Here is a 14,775-nt window from a genome sequence, read left to right on the forward strand (position 1 = left end):
TGGTAATACATATCTGCATGCTACATTATTTAAATAAGAAATGAACAGTTCTAGCTGTAAACATGATGCAACTGAAGACCGTACAACAAACTTTTATTCTACAAAAAACAGCATTTAGAAATGGATGGTGTAACACATATGTACAGTAGCCAATTTATTCATGTTTGAAAGATATTAACAAAGATAATATATTCATTAAATGCATTGTTCTATACCACTACCAACCAAATTGTTTAACAACTCTCACCTCGTAATTTACCTAAATCTTCATACTATGAACAACCTGGCACACTGCCAGTCCCAGTTTAGAAGAACAACAGATGAACTTCTAGTTTTCAGGAGTTTTTAACAAAATGCTTAAAAAGTAAAGCTACTGCCAATATGTGTTTCATTCTGAGTATTTATTTCTGTGGCCTATGGCTGAAGCCTTTTCAAACTTAACATATTAAAATGAAATAAAACCCTTTAAGTTCATAAAATATCCTTAGAGCTATTTTGTACTTTTGGGCTTTCACACAATCAAATCTGTCTGACCAGAACACTACAAGTAGCTGGTGCAGCAGCACTGGTCTCTCTTTGAGCCAGAGACTGCCCATGACAATACATTTACCTTCAATATTGCTCATCTCAGCTCCCAAGACACGTTCTGGTAATAAACACATCAGCAAGGTCCATTACAAGGCAGTGGTTATTTAATGCATACCTAATGACTACTACTTGCGCAACAGATAATAATTCATTCAAGTCCACTCTTTCCAAGAGCCACCTTCATTAAGCTCTCTGTTTACTATCCAGAATAGGAGTCCCTGGAACTGAAAAACTGAACCATGACATAGCATGAAAAAATACCCCACCGTCCAGAGCAAGAGGAATACACACACATGTAACTTGCTTCTAGGTTCAAAGGCATGCTAATGCTTTACACTCATGTGATGTTTTCATACTTTCACCCCTTTAAGGGAAGCAGAAGGGGAAACAAAACTTGCATGTTAAGGCTTTAATGTTAAAGATCAAAAGTCTAATCTGAGCTAAAAGCTTTTCTTTTACCGAAGGGGCATTCATGTAAGAGAATCTACCCTTATTGTCTTATGCAAGAGGAAAACAACTTTCTTAAAACTGAGTGAGAGGTGTTTTCAGACACAGAATTTTAACAAAACTTATTTTGAAAGAAGTTGGTGAAACGCACTTGAATGGAACAAACGGAAAATCTGACATCATCCTACAGCTTAACCTTTCCAACTGAAAGGATACACAAGCAGCAAAGCAGGTGAAACGGGACAGAATAGCACTACTAATTTACCTAAGCAGCCAATTCATCTCAACAATTTAAAAAGAGGTTCAACTTCAATGTTATTCCATCAAAACACAACCCCCCAACTCTTATTTCTTGTAAAACATTAGGGTTTTTTAGACCAGCATCAGCTTACTTTTCATGCAATACTTCTGAGCTTTGAGTCATTAAAATCAATTAACCACAAAGTACTCAAACACTAACACTATCTATCCAGAACGCCAAATATATTACAAAATAAAAAAATGTAAATACTCATTTAAGTTTTGGCTTCATGCATATCTGCATTTTAAAAAGTAAGCTGGAATACTACTGCATATTTTTACAGTATATATATTCCACCTTCTAGAAGTAGTAAGAACATTGTAACAATGAGCATGAGCAAATAAACAGAAGCTTGACAGCACTGCAGTGAAATAAGTTTGATCTTACTACCTAAAGAAGGTGAAAGGCAAATTTTCACAACCTAAATGAAAGATTCCTTTCATTTTATTGAAGTGCCTACAGTATTCTGTGAGTGCCTGCACATACACAGGCATGCACAGAAGAAGTGGTATCTACAAACAGTTTACACAGATATTTACATACATGTTATTTACATAAACTAATATGACTGCATGATCTTTGATGTAAAAACCATATGCTTCTTGCACATATAACTGTTGCACTGGTTTTACAAAATAATATAAACCTTTTGCAACAACTGGCTAAGCATAATCGTAGCTGATTCCAAGTTTTTAGAGCTTGCAGGTTTTTAAAAAAAATACAATACCTAAAACACTGTTATCAAACAAATATGCTTTATTGGCATCTAAAAACAAAATGCACCCAACATTAAAATGTACTTTTTTCATTTTTTAAACCCACTGCAGTACGAGGAACAAATCACAAACACTTACTTTAGAGAAAACAGAGACTATAGTGTAGATTTTACAAAATCACTTTTAATCTCTGTGTTATGCTCCTTAAGGTAACATGGGCCATTTTTTTTTCTGCCGAATTGTAGGAACATAAAATATCACAGCTTTATCTATACTTTAAAATTCTGCAGCAGCCTAAAAACACGGACAAGATACACCAGCACCTGTTTTCAAGTATAACAATTTTGATAGCCAAACTATGGGTAGTATCTAAAAATTCCATTTTCTTCCATAGGAAGTCTTTGTTTGACAAGCTGTTAATTTATCATTGTGAAATTAAAAGCAATTGGGGGCAAGTTTATGTTTTACCAAAGAAATAAAATAAAATTTAAAAAAAAACCCAAAAGCAAAAAACGCTTACCTACCATGTTCAAATTAAGAACAGTGTTCTATACAAGTCAGTTGTACAGTTATTTAAGTGAAAGATGAACATGAACATCAGATTAACTTAATTCTGGCAGACAAAAGTGAACTGCTACGGTCCAGTCAGCCATTTATCTATTACAGAGAGATGACAACTTTACAAAAGGTATCTTTTACCTACTGAGTGATGATTATGTCCCCTCAGTTTCTGTGCTTTCTACCACTGGTTCACTCTCTATATCAGCTTCTGTGTCACTCTTCTCTTTGTTTATCTCCACAGAAGATGTCAGTTTTTCATAAAGTTCTGGATCATCCTGCACCTGTGCAGTTGGTGGCTGACTTTCTGTCTCTGTATTTTCACCATTTACCTGGGGCATATTATCAGCTTTGCGTTGAGAAGTGGCCCCATCAAAATACTCAAAAACCCGTGGATGTGGAGGCGGGATCCAGTTGTTTGACATTCTGTCTCTTCCAAACCTGTTTCCATTAATTTCTCTGCAAAAATTAAAATCTCTGTCATCCCTATCCCTCTGTCTTTCCCAGGGTCTTCTGCGGTCATCAAAATCTCTGTGAGCATCCTGCTCAAATCCTCTATTCCAACTGGGACCACTTCTACTATCAAACCTATAGTTTACATGCCGAAACCTCTCTCTGTCTTCATGGAAGCCTTTAGGGCCACCATAAATAGGGAAGGCATGGTGCTCTCTTTCATCATAATCTCCTCTCTGTCCCCAGTGCTTGTCTGAATTGAAACCAAAATGCTCTCTTCGGCCAAGGTTATCTATACCTGGTCTTCCAAAATTTTCTCTCATGTCTATATGTGGTCTAGCAAAGTGTTCTCTTCCATCTACTGGAGGCCTTCCTATACCCTCTCTTGGATCAACTGGTGGTCGTCCAACAGAATCTCTGACATCCACTGGAGATGGTCTGTTAAGATTATCTCGGTTTTCCACTGGAGGAAAGCGATAATCTCTGTCCCCCTCCTGTTGAATGTTATCACCTCCAAGTGGTAGCCTTTTCTCTGGATTAGAAATATTATCAATATTTTGTCTTCCTGGTGTTCCAAAAGGTCTTTCTGTTTGATTAAAAATATCTCCTGGAGGAAAAGGACCTCGAGGTGGTGGTGGGTGAAGAGATGGATCAAGGATTGCGGGAGGAGGAATAGTACGCTGTGGTGGCATTCCTGGCTGCATCAATGGAAACCTTGGTCCAGGCGAATGGGGCATTAGGCCTGGACGGATATCTATAAGAGGCATTCCTGGCATTCTCTGATTACTGATATTTAAATGAGGCATGTTTGGAACTGCAGCTGGATGCTGCATTGCCAGAAGTCCAGAATTACTTGAAATATTTGGTGGTGGCACTCCCATAAGTCCAGAACTAGTTGAAACGTTGGGTGGTGGCATTATGAGAAGCCCAGAGTTGCTTGAAACACTGGGTGGCTGTACTCCTGCCAGAACTCCTGAGCTACTGGAAACACTGGGTGGCTGCATTCCTGTCAGAAGGCCAGGGCTGCTTGAGACACCAGGTGGATGAACTCCAGCTAGGAGCCCTGAGCTACTTGAGGCATTTGGTGGTGGCACTCCAGCCATAAGTCCAGAGCTACTTGAGGCGTTAGTTGGCTGAATCCCGCCAGCAAGAGAAGAGCTACTGGAGACAGCAGGCAGCTGCATTCCTCCTGCAAGACCAGAATTGCTGGAAACTGTTGGCGGTTGCACTCCTCCTACAATTCCAGAGCTGCTTGAAACACTGGGTGGCTGTACTCCCCCTGCAAGCCCAGAGCTACTTGAGACAGTGGATGGTGGCCCTTCTCCAGTAAGCCCAGAATTGCTTGAGACACTGGATGGCTGCACTCCTCCAAGTCCAGAGGTACTCGAGACATCACTTTGCACTGAAATGCAGTGACAAAAAAAAACCAATTAACAAAAAATACCAGTGTTAACACAAAATACAATTTAATCCATGTTCAGGTAATGCATGCAGTGATGATACTGCTGACAAGGTCTGTCCTAGTTTCTATAACTAATATATATTATTTCAATCACATTGGTGATAAATAGACATTATGCCACAGAAATTAATGTCTCTACATAGTAAAGTCTGTATAGGAGCTTAAAATTAACAAACCCCAAAGCCATCACCCAATTTATGCAGTGAAACTATTAAAATCTTTGATGAAGATCTATAGATGCTATACTAGCCTACCCTCAACTGCTCCTTTCCATTTCTACTTGGGTAATCAAACTGCATTTTTAAGAAGTTTCTGATGCGTTCCCAGACTCAGCTTTACTTCCTGAGACTATGAGAAAAACATATTTGAGCATAAGCTGCTAGTAATCATTGATCAGATGATGACAAAGATGGCTCTCACGACTTCCCCAAATTAAATTCAGAATGATGCCCTACCCAGCCCAAAACTTCCTAATCTGTAGTTACTAGCTCAATGGACTATGATTTGCAAAAATCTCTCAGAGTATGATGCTTTCTGTACAGGATCATATCATATAATGAAAACATATCTTACCAGATCTATTGTTTTCACTGGCAGAAATCTGAAGGTCTGTAAGATGTGGTCCTTTGTCATCTGATTCTGGTTTGTTGATTGGTAGGGGATTAAAAACACTTCCAGCTGATAATGTTGGAGTAGCTAGATTGCTAGTAACTGTGCCAACTGGTAGAACAAGGCCAGTGAAAGGAACATCCTTCATCGTCTCTTGTGCAATTGGTAATGGTGGCTGTACTAAAGCTGTAGAGATATAACAGAAGTGTATCACAGTAATCATATAGTGAAACTTTCAAATTTAGTTTGGTAGAAGTCATGCCGATAAATCAGAAGAAGTGAAATTAATTACCCTCACTGGTACATTTTTTGATAATAAATTTTTTATCCTTAATCAGCAATGTAATATTTAGGGTTTTTTTTCTAGAGATCATGAGCTGCAGGCAAACCTAGGCAATCAGTACTCTAACATATCTTTAAATATTAAATGAATACAGTTAGAATGCTAAACTAAAATAAATTATTATATATTATTCAGTGACTAAAACCAAATAATTCCAGTAATAGTTACATGTGTTAGAAAGGTCCAAATATTGAACTAGGCATACAAATAATTAACAATTTGCAACTTAACTCCATGTTAGGTATAATTTTTCAGTCTACATTATAAGCTCTGTAAGTCTTTCTTCAATGCCTGCTTAAACCAGCTAAACAACAACTTCTGTGTTGCTGTTTCCCATTACACAGAATTAACTTATGATTAAATAACAAGGAGTTAATAAAGAAAGTAAACTTTTCATCACACACAAACAATTGTTAGAGCAATCAAACTTACGTGTTGGAACAACTGGTGGGACAACAGGTGGTGGGACAACAGGTGGTGGGACAACAGGTGGAACTGGAGGAGGCATATAACCTACATGGAAAAAAATGACAAATGATTGCATGAAAAGCAAATAAAGTTTTGCAGTAAAAGACTGCCTACATTATTTATCCCAAAAAGCTGCGCTACTGTACACTGGCAAACAACATATTAATAGGAAGAGGCAACAGTAGTTATTGTTTTCAAAAACAACCCCATCTTCACTATAGATGATCTGCAGGTGCATCTTTAAGTGGTATCTACCAGTAGTATCCAAAGAAGAAAATCAAGAGTTTCAAACCTTTCAAAAGGAAGGACATTGATTTTAAGTACTTTTAAATTTTCATTTTCACAAAGGTAGAAAGCTGTGATTCTTCTTCTCAACAGAATACACTGGTAAAAATAATACCAAGTTAGATAAAAGTAATTTTAATCTAGTACGTAATTTAGGAGTCAAAGGCCAACTCACTCAGACAGTAACCAGTAGTTGACAGAAAAGTTTGATGTACACAGAGGCATACTAACTGCCTATGCTCATTACACACTGCATTTCATTGTTACTGACTTACCTGGAGGTGGCTGTGAAGGGTTGAAACTTGCTCTCAAGAAGGGTGGAGGAGGAATTGGGCTATAACCAGGAGGAGGGACAGACATTGTGACAGGAAACGCAGGTGGAACCAAGCTAACAGCAGGCACAGCTGGAGCTACTGGAATCTTTTTTCATGGAAAGAAAAACAAGCAGCTTCAATATTTAAGAATATTCAAGGATATTAAACTGATCTAACTGCAATTGACACCAAGCACTAAATGTACCAAACACCGAAGAATTAGATTGCACTCTGAAATGGTACTCTATGAACAAACAAGGACACTGGAAGAATCCTATATTATCTTTACTTCATTCTCACACAGCTGAAAATACAGTTTAACACTATGTCTATTCAAGAATAAAAATGTACCTATCACAGAGGGGTGAATGCAGAAATGCAGAGAGAGAAAAGGAAGAAAAATACAGATAGTGTAGCAATTTGGGGGCACTTTGAAAACAGTGATTCTAGTGTCTAGAAAAGCTTATCTATTTTAGAACAGTACTGGAAAATTAAGTTTAGTGTGCGTAATTACAAGGCTAATAATCCTGATGAAATCCTGGAAATTATTTATTATCTTTTGAATTTCTGTTTGAGCTATGCATTTTGTTACAGTGCATTATATTTACAATGATGTAATTAGAAACAGTATAAATGCAATATATACATGTATATTTAAATATATACTGATCACAGAGTATATTAGGAGACAGCTGAGATGGGAAGACTGAAGACAGTTTTTGCAAAGAGGAAAAAGCCCAAAATTGAATTCAAGTAAATGCAAATATATTAACATATATATAATTTTATGTCAGTTCAACAACTGGAAATGTCTATACACATGTAGAAAGATAAACCAATAATAATATAAGTACAAAACTTGTTAAGCAACTGCATGAAACTAAAGATTATGCATGGCAACTATTATGCATGGCAACTAAAATATTTCAGAGATGAACACTAATGGATGCAGGACTTAAATCAAAAATATTTTTCACTTAAACTCAGCCTTTAAGTTTACCTGTATTGAATAAAAAGTCTGCCCACCAGTTCTGTGTGGCTTTTGCAAACTCAGACAATACCAACCTGCAGCATAGTGACTGGTTGTGTGAAAGCTTCTGTCTGTGTTGTGATAACGGTACTCTTATCAACTGTAGCACTCTGCGTCGTTTGAGTATTTTCTTTAGCAGCTTCTGAGCTTCTGGCTGTTTCCCACTCTTTAAAAATGATGTATTTTATTATAAAAAGATAATTAATGTGTTATTTTTGTTTAGATGTCTTCCTTCTTAAACAATAAATTTGAATCTAGTATCTATATAGATTCATTATAAATAGCCCTCACATTTATTTTGAAAAGAATGAGTGCAATTATTTTTGTGCATTTTAAAGAACAAAACACCTTTATCTACCTGCAATGCTGTTTAATTTTGCCTGCATACAAACTGATTTTTCAAAACTTGCCAAGTTTTTTCACCAATCATTCTCTTAACAATTTGCAATATAGAGCATGCTCCTGTTTTTTAAAAACTCCTGTAGCTAATATGTTATCACTTGGCAACTGTACAATGAGGAAGAATCCTGACATTAAACAAACCTCACCACAACCTCCATTTCTTCCATTTGCCATTTCTTCAAGAATTTTGTTCTTTAAGTGTAACATAGTGAATGTATTTCAGTAATGTTACATGTTTTAATTTTTGTCATTTATACTCAATTTGCACTCAAAGCAAGATTGTATTTTGACCTGAAGAATCACTGTCACTACTGTAAAAGTCTTTATCTACTGTTTATTTGAGTATAGATCTGTTTCAAGAAATTACAGTACAAGTAAATCTTTAATAAACCTAACAAACTGTTCAGTTGGGTTTTGGAATAAGGGCTAACACTACTTGTTTTCCTGTCTCTCTGAATTTATGGAAAAAATACCATAAGGTTCTGCTAAGCTGTGCCTATCAGGAGAAGTTCTAATTTCAACTTAAGTCTTTTACCAGAATGTAAGACTTTCCTAATCACAAGCAGATAACAATTTCTACACAAATTAATACTTCATACTAGGGCACAAGAAGTTCAAACCTCTTAAAATATGCTAACCTTTATTAACTGGCCTAAGCTAATTATCCTCTGCCACCAGTTCTTCATTGTCATGACAATCAATTAAAACTAAAATTAGTTGATTAATCTAAAAAGAAAATCTAGATTTCATTATTACAGTGCCATTTATATTGTAAACAAAGAGCCAGAATAATCTAAGCAAATGAAAAAAGACTATGTATTTTCCAAACAATATATTTTCTGAGAATTTGCAATTACCAAAATAAACACATTGTCTAACTATCAGAATTGTTAATGTCTGTACCTGTATTTACTGTTTCCTGGTCAATCATGCCACCTTCAGCAAAGCCCTCTAAATCATCTAATTTCACCTTCTCCCATGGAATATAGGAAACTCCCAGATCCACATCCCAGAATTGTTTGTATTCAGTTTTCACACCTTTATTCAAAGCCCAAGCAATCTGAAAATAAAACCCAATCAGACAGTCTGGTTAAAAAATATAACCTGGGAACAGAATATTTCAGATTATTTCCTTCAAGTTTCTCTCACTGCACATCAATCCTCAGCATCTATTAATCAAAAGTTTTAACAATGTTTGGATTTTAAATGAACCTGCAAGAAGTTTACTTGGCCTCTACAACAAGTATACGTATGATCATTAGAAAGCTTAAATTTGTTCTACCTTAATCCTAACATATATATGGGGAAATTAAAAATACATTTCAATGACTTACCCTGAAGTATCAAGCAGGTAGAAGAAACACCTGTAACACCTAACAAAATACTTAACTCCAAGACTACTATAAAATTTAATATTAAGTGACCCAAACGGTCAGGTACAGGACTTAGGCTGTATGGATATAAATTATGGTCCAGGTGTTTCCTAAAGATCAAGTAATTTTTCTATCTTTCATATTGTCTGTTAAAAGCTGCATTTTATACAGAGAGAAAGCAGGTAACACCTCACTGTTTCATTCTTCTTCTCCACATTGTACATTTGAATGAACAGCTGCTAAAAGACAAACCATAATAGTAGAACTGTATTGTGTTTGAAATGGACAGCATCCTTAAGATTAAAATCACCTTACCTTAATAATTTTAGATCCAATTTTATATGACCCAGAACTAAGTTTCTGAAGAGCACGATATGCATCTTGTCTATGTACCATACAGACGTAAGCACATCCTCTTGGGGGTATCATCTATGGAAAAACAGCAGTGGTCTTAAAAAGTAGGAAAATCAGTACGTCAGATTATGTAACAACACTAACTGAATACTAATACTATAGAAGGAAAGGCTTACACTGTAAACAATTGTTACCTTAATCGGCCATATTAACAAGTTTGGGTATGGAGAAAACTTAAGAGTGATACCGGCAGGCTACATCAGTTACAACATTTTCAAGAAGCAGCAGCAAGCTGAAGAATGAGTGTTATTAATGACATGAAAGATTTGAACAAGGAGCAGACTGGGAGCTGCATTATGACAGCATCATAAAAGCATACCTCTTCTTAAGCTCCAGATTCTCTGTGAGCTGAGCAATAACCTCTCACAGAGGAGCAAAATAATGATTAAAATATATTGCATTTTTAAAGGGTAGTCTCCTCATTCCTGAATGTGATTTTTTTTTTCTAATGTTTTACTGTACTGAAGTATGTATAGCATGTTTTATTTACTGTATGACATAGCATGTAATCTTTGCAAGCTTATGCTAGCTAAATTGTCATGTATGACAATTGCTTACATCCCTTTTAGTCAAAAATCTTGGTGTACTTTTGCACTGTTTAAATGCACATAGCAACATAACAAACTTGTAAGATGACAGACTGTAAACATAATTTCTGAGACCTGCATTACGATATATGTTGTTATTCCAGTTACTTAAGCTTTGTGGAATGTGTAGGATGAACTATCCATAATATGGTTTGCCTTTGAAATATAACAGGCACTGGGACATGTATAGTTGTTACACTGCTTTCCTTAATAGCCCCTACAAATCAAAATGAGGTTTAAATAGCTGGCTATGAGGCTAGCTTTTTCACTTGTGAAACTTTTTAGAAGATTCTCTAAAGTCACAAAAAAGTATTCCTTATTAATTACATATTTGAATATATTAACATGACAGGAAAACAGTAAAAGTTTCATCTGAAATGAATGAAATTGCACAAGAAGCATTTTAGAACTGCTGAAGCAAAAGGAAAAGCCAGATTTCTCTCATGCAGATGTGCTGTTTTAGGAGAAATATACCTTCTTTGAAGCTGAATTACAGGCAACTGAGGTACTACTCCAAACACCTGACTCTAAATTACTCTAAGTAATGAGAACTGTATGTCCCAATTACAAGCATCTTTTTAATTGTCACATTTTAGAATACATGTTTGTTTAGAGTAGAATTTCTTTTCTTCTAAATGTTTTATTGAGAAGGATTCAACTTAAGGAATCCTCTGTTTGGAAAGTAACCAAAAACAATGTGGATACACATTATAGGTGTCCTTAGGTCAAGGAAAAATGATACCTGCTCCGTGACACATCACTAAACCAGAACAACCATAACTTTTTGGTTAAACCTGGTTTAAAAACTGCATAGAGTGCTAGAGCTTAGCAAGCTAGAACCTTTTTACCTTGAAGTGTACTGTCTTTAGTGCTACAAAACAGAGTAGATCAAAACCAGGTGGCAAAGCCATGACCACAATTTTTAACTGTGATAGTAAAGTCTCCTAAATAAAAGTTTAAGCAGCTGTAAAGAACTCAGAGACATAAACATGCTAAAGTTTCTAGTCTAACATTGCTGAAAAACCATAGCAACATGCTTACTTACATTAATTGACTCTATTTGTCCAAATTCTTCAAACAAGTTTGTTAAATCTTGCTGTGTAGCCTTCTTGTCTACTTGACCTACCCAAAGAGTAGTACTGCAAACTGTCAAGAGACACATTCACATCAATCAAAATACTCAATGTTAGCTTATGAAATACTCTATAGCATGAATCACTGCTGAAAACCCAGGAATGGTAAATCTATTACTTACTATATAGAGATTGAATACATTAACAAAAATGATAAAGGGTTAAACAACATCAAATATATTCACCACAAGCACTCATTCTTTTTGTTTCATTTTCTTTCAAACAAAATAGTTGTTTTCATAGAAATAAAACCATAAAATTCTGTAGATTATCAGCTACAGTAAACTGAATTATAATTACTTCTGGAAAAAAACCAAAACATTTTTCTTCTACTTTCCATTAAAATCCCCATGCCTTTAGGATTCATATCAATTTTAAAAAAGTGAGACTAAGTTCTAACTGGATAAAAATGTATTACAGATGGAACTTAATACAGCGGTATTATGCACTGCATTTTCACCTGAAAATAGCAACAATACTATTAATTTACCATGAGCAACAATCTGGAAAGAAATTTATCTGAGGCCAGTCAGGCTGAAGACATGCATGATACTGCTGATTCTTGTCAATTCCACCACAAGCCCAGATCCCTGCCTTCCAAATGTCCTCCCAATCTCGCCAAACACAAACACTTACTGACATGAGCTAAGACTTCTTTCTCCCATATGTACATGGTTCCAATTCCTCTGTCTTCCAAATACTGTCCAATCTACATGTATAGCTTGGATTTCTTGGTCTGCCCTATCCTTTACCAAGGAAACATTCTTTCTTCATCATTATCTTGATACATCACATCTCCTTTCTGTACCAATCCTGGTGCACCAAAATGGAAACCAAAGCTGTGCATTCTGTCAACTGACATTTTCAATTGACATAGTACTCTGCGGTGCTGAGAATGACCAGTTGTAAGATTTCTCTTGAACAAAACTTGTTCCTTACATGCCTGTAGATGGTGTCAAGCTCCAGGAAACAATTCTTTAGATCTCAACAAGTAATAGTGGCTGTCACTGAACAAATTTCATGAACATGAACACTTGTCAGGTGAATTAATTATTTATTTAATTACTTACTCCCCAAATTACCCCCCAAAGTTTCCACACTTCACTGAGCCTACTTAATATCTCCTCTAAATTTCACAGGACCTCAAATGCTGCTGCTGTTTGCTAGGTTACTTAACATCTCTGTCTCCCAGCTCCCAACCATTCTGATTACAGATCCCTTGCCTTGTAGACTTCTGGGAGAAATCTACACCACAAAACCAATTTGTCTCTTTTCATGTGAAAAAAACCAGAGAAGAAGGGCGAAAAAAAGCGCATCTAAACTGTAATACAGTCCCCACTTTAAAGTCACCTTGGAATGATATAAAATATTAATGTAAAGAGAACAGAACATTCTTTCCTTTGCAAAAATGAGTTGTGAGCTGCTTTCTTGTCAGATAAACCATATAGTTCTAACACACAAGATAAATGCAAAACTATATAAAAAACCATTTATAACCTATCTGAACAAAGTTAAATTCTCAAAATACATTCCCTTTGATTTAAGAAACCGGGTGGAGGAAGTTATTTTTCTCCTTACTACCTTCCTTTTTTTTTGGTATGTAAATTCTCTGTGGAAATGAAAGCAGTACACAGCAGCACTCTGCAGAAGCTGAAATCCACTTGATTTTTGAGTACTTTCTTAAGATACCACCATTATGGTCTGTCTTACACCAGCAAATTCCACATGCTTTGGTGCTACATTCCTCTGAAAATCTATTTAAAAAACAATGTAAACATTTTAAAACCCAGGCCTCTAAGATTTCCACCAAAGTGTTCGTTTGACGTGTGCACCACACACTTTAACATTTTAACAATTTTCAGACCAACTGCTGGACACATTCAAATGCCAAGTTAAAGACAGCATTAAAGAGAAAAGATTGTAACAGAGACAGCCCTTGCTGCTCTCTGTTTAGAAGCATAATCAGTGGTGCAAGTGTGACTAAAGACATCAGTAGAAGAGTATGATACTTGTTGTCTAAGATCATATGATGTACCTAAGCTGCAAGAAACATCAGAAATTAAATATATAGTAGTCAAGATAAATCTTGTTCTGCCAATGAAAACAGAGCCTTTTTTCCAATTAATCCTACATTATTAAAGCACTAGGCAGGTGCTACATACCGCTTAGTGTTTTTGATCGTATAGGAGGCAATCCCTTTTTCTGACGTTCTTTTTCCCTTTCCCTAGCCCTTCTTTCACTGGAGTATGACCGAGATGACTTTCTCTTCCTTTCTCTTGATCTTGAGCGTGAACGTTTTCTGTGTTTCCGCTTACGAGAACCAGATCGTGATCTAGACCTTCGTTTTCTTGGTGACCTACAAAATACTTAATTTTAGTATGCTGAGTTAAAAAAAAAAAATACTCTCACTTATTTGTCTTTTAACTGTAAATTTATGGCACTACACAGATATTTCCATTATATTCACTAGAACTACTTCAGGAAATAAACTTAATGCCATTTGGGTGAGGAACAGAATTACACCTTAAAACAAAACATTCAAAATGTTCTGTATCTACAGTAACTAATTCTCTGGCACAGAAAGCCTGTCCAGCTGGCTAGTGCTAGTTATTTCTGTAACCTGAATAGGTCTTAAAAAATTTCAGTTAAATCATCCACATGGCAAATGAACTGTCATACCAAAAGTCTGCGTCTAACACACAAATATTTAATGAACATGTCTTTTCATTGCCAAAACTGCTTATGACAATTCTGGAAAATAATGAATTAGGACAGACAATCACAAATTGCAACTGTTTTTCAGAAAAGCTTCCTTTACTTAATACAAGGTAATTACAAAACCTTGAACGAGATCTTGAACGAGTTCTTGATCTTGAACGAACAGCTGATTTCTTTTCTTCTTGTTCAAAAATCTCTTCTTCAGCAATATCCTGACCTTCATCTATATCCATGTCCTGAGATCAGACATAAAAGATGTTCAATAACACTTAATACATTAACTCACAATACATATGACTTGGAATTGTGTTAGTTTGTGTTTTCTTTTCAATTTCTATAATAATATTTTAAATAGTTTTACCTGTTGCTGAATATCCATGGAATCATCTACATTTGCTTCCACTTCTAAAAACTGTTGTTGACTACTCCCTTGTGATGGTGATGCCGAGTGCTCTGAACCAAAATTTCCTTCTTGATTCTCCTCAGGGCTTGCCTAAATAACAGTTAATAATATACCATAAAGCCCCTTGCAACTACATATGTAATATTATACAAAAATAATATTCCCATTTCT

The 14,775-nt window shown here is 35.7% G+C and overlaps 1 protein-coding gene across 3 annotated transcripts in view; it reads right to left on the minus strand.

Moving 5' to 3' along the window:
• The window catches only part of SCAF8 (SR-related CTD associated factor 8), a 151,973-nt gene that overhangs the window by 97,669 nt on the left and 39,529 nt on the right, over positions 1 to 14,775 (minus strand). For 2 of the 3 annotated variants that reach the window (XM_039707632.1, XM_039707631.1), the window contains exons 10-20: positions 14,563 to 14,694; positions 14,325 to 14,437; positions 13,646 to 13,839; positions 11,396 to 11,496; positions 9,665 to 9,778; positions 8,880 to 9,036; positions 7,610 to 7,740; positions 6,506 to 6,650; positions 5,910 to 5,990; positions 5,099 to 5,320; positions 2,752 to 4,465 (exon numbers count right to left, since the gene is read on the minus strand). In XM_039707632.1, coding sequence (XP_039563566.1) covers positions 2,766 to 4,465; positions 5,099 to 5,320; positions 5,910 to 5,990; positions 6,506 to 6,650; positions 7,610 to 7,740; positions 8,880 to 9,036; positions 9,665 to 9,778; positions 11,396 to 11,496; positions 13,646 to 13,839; positions 14,325 to 14,437; positions 14,563 to 14,694 — 3,090 coding nt within the window. In that variant the 3' untranslated portion in view covers positions 2,752 to 2,765. Of the gene's footprint in view, positions 1 to 2,074; positions 4,466 to 5,098; positions 5,321 to 5,909; positions 5,991 to 6,505; positions 6,651 to 7,609; positions 7,741 to 8,879; positions 9,037 to 9,664; positions 9,779 to 11,395; positions 11,497 to 13,645; positions 13,840 to 14,324; positions 14,438 to 14,562; positions 14,695 to 14,775 lie in introns of those variants that run through there. The other variant, XM_039707630.1, reaches the window with a different exon arrangement.

This window comes from Passer montanus, unplaced genomic scaffold, assembly GCF_014805655.1.
Source record: "Passer montanus isolate IOZ18808 unplaced genomic scaffold, ASM1480565v1 scaffold2, whole genome shotgun sequence".
Classification (NCBI taxonomy): domain Eukaryota; kingdom Metazoa; phylum Chordata; class Aves; order Passeriformes; family Passeridae; genus Passer; species Passer montanus.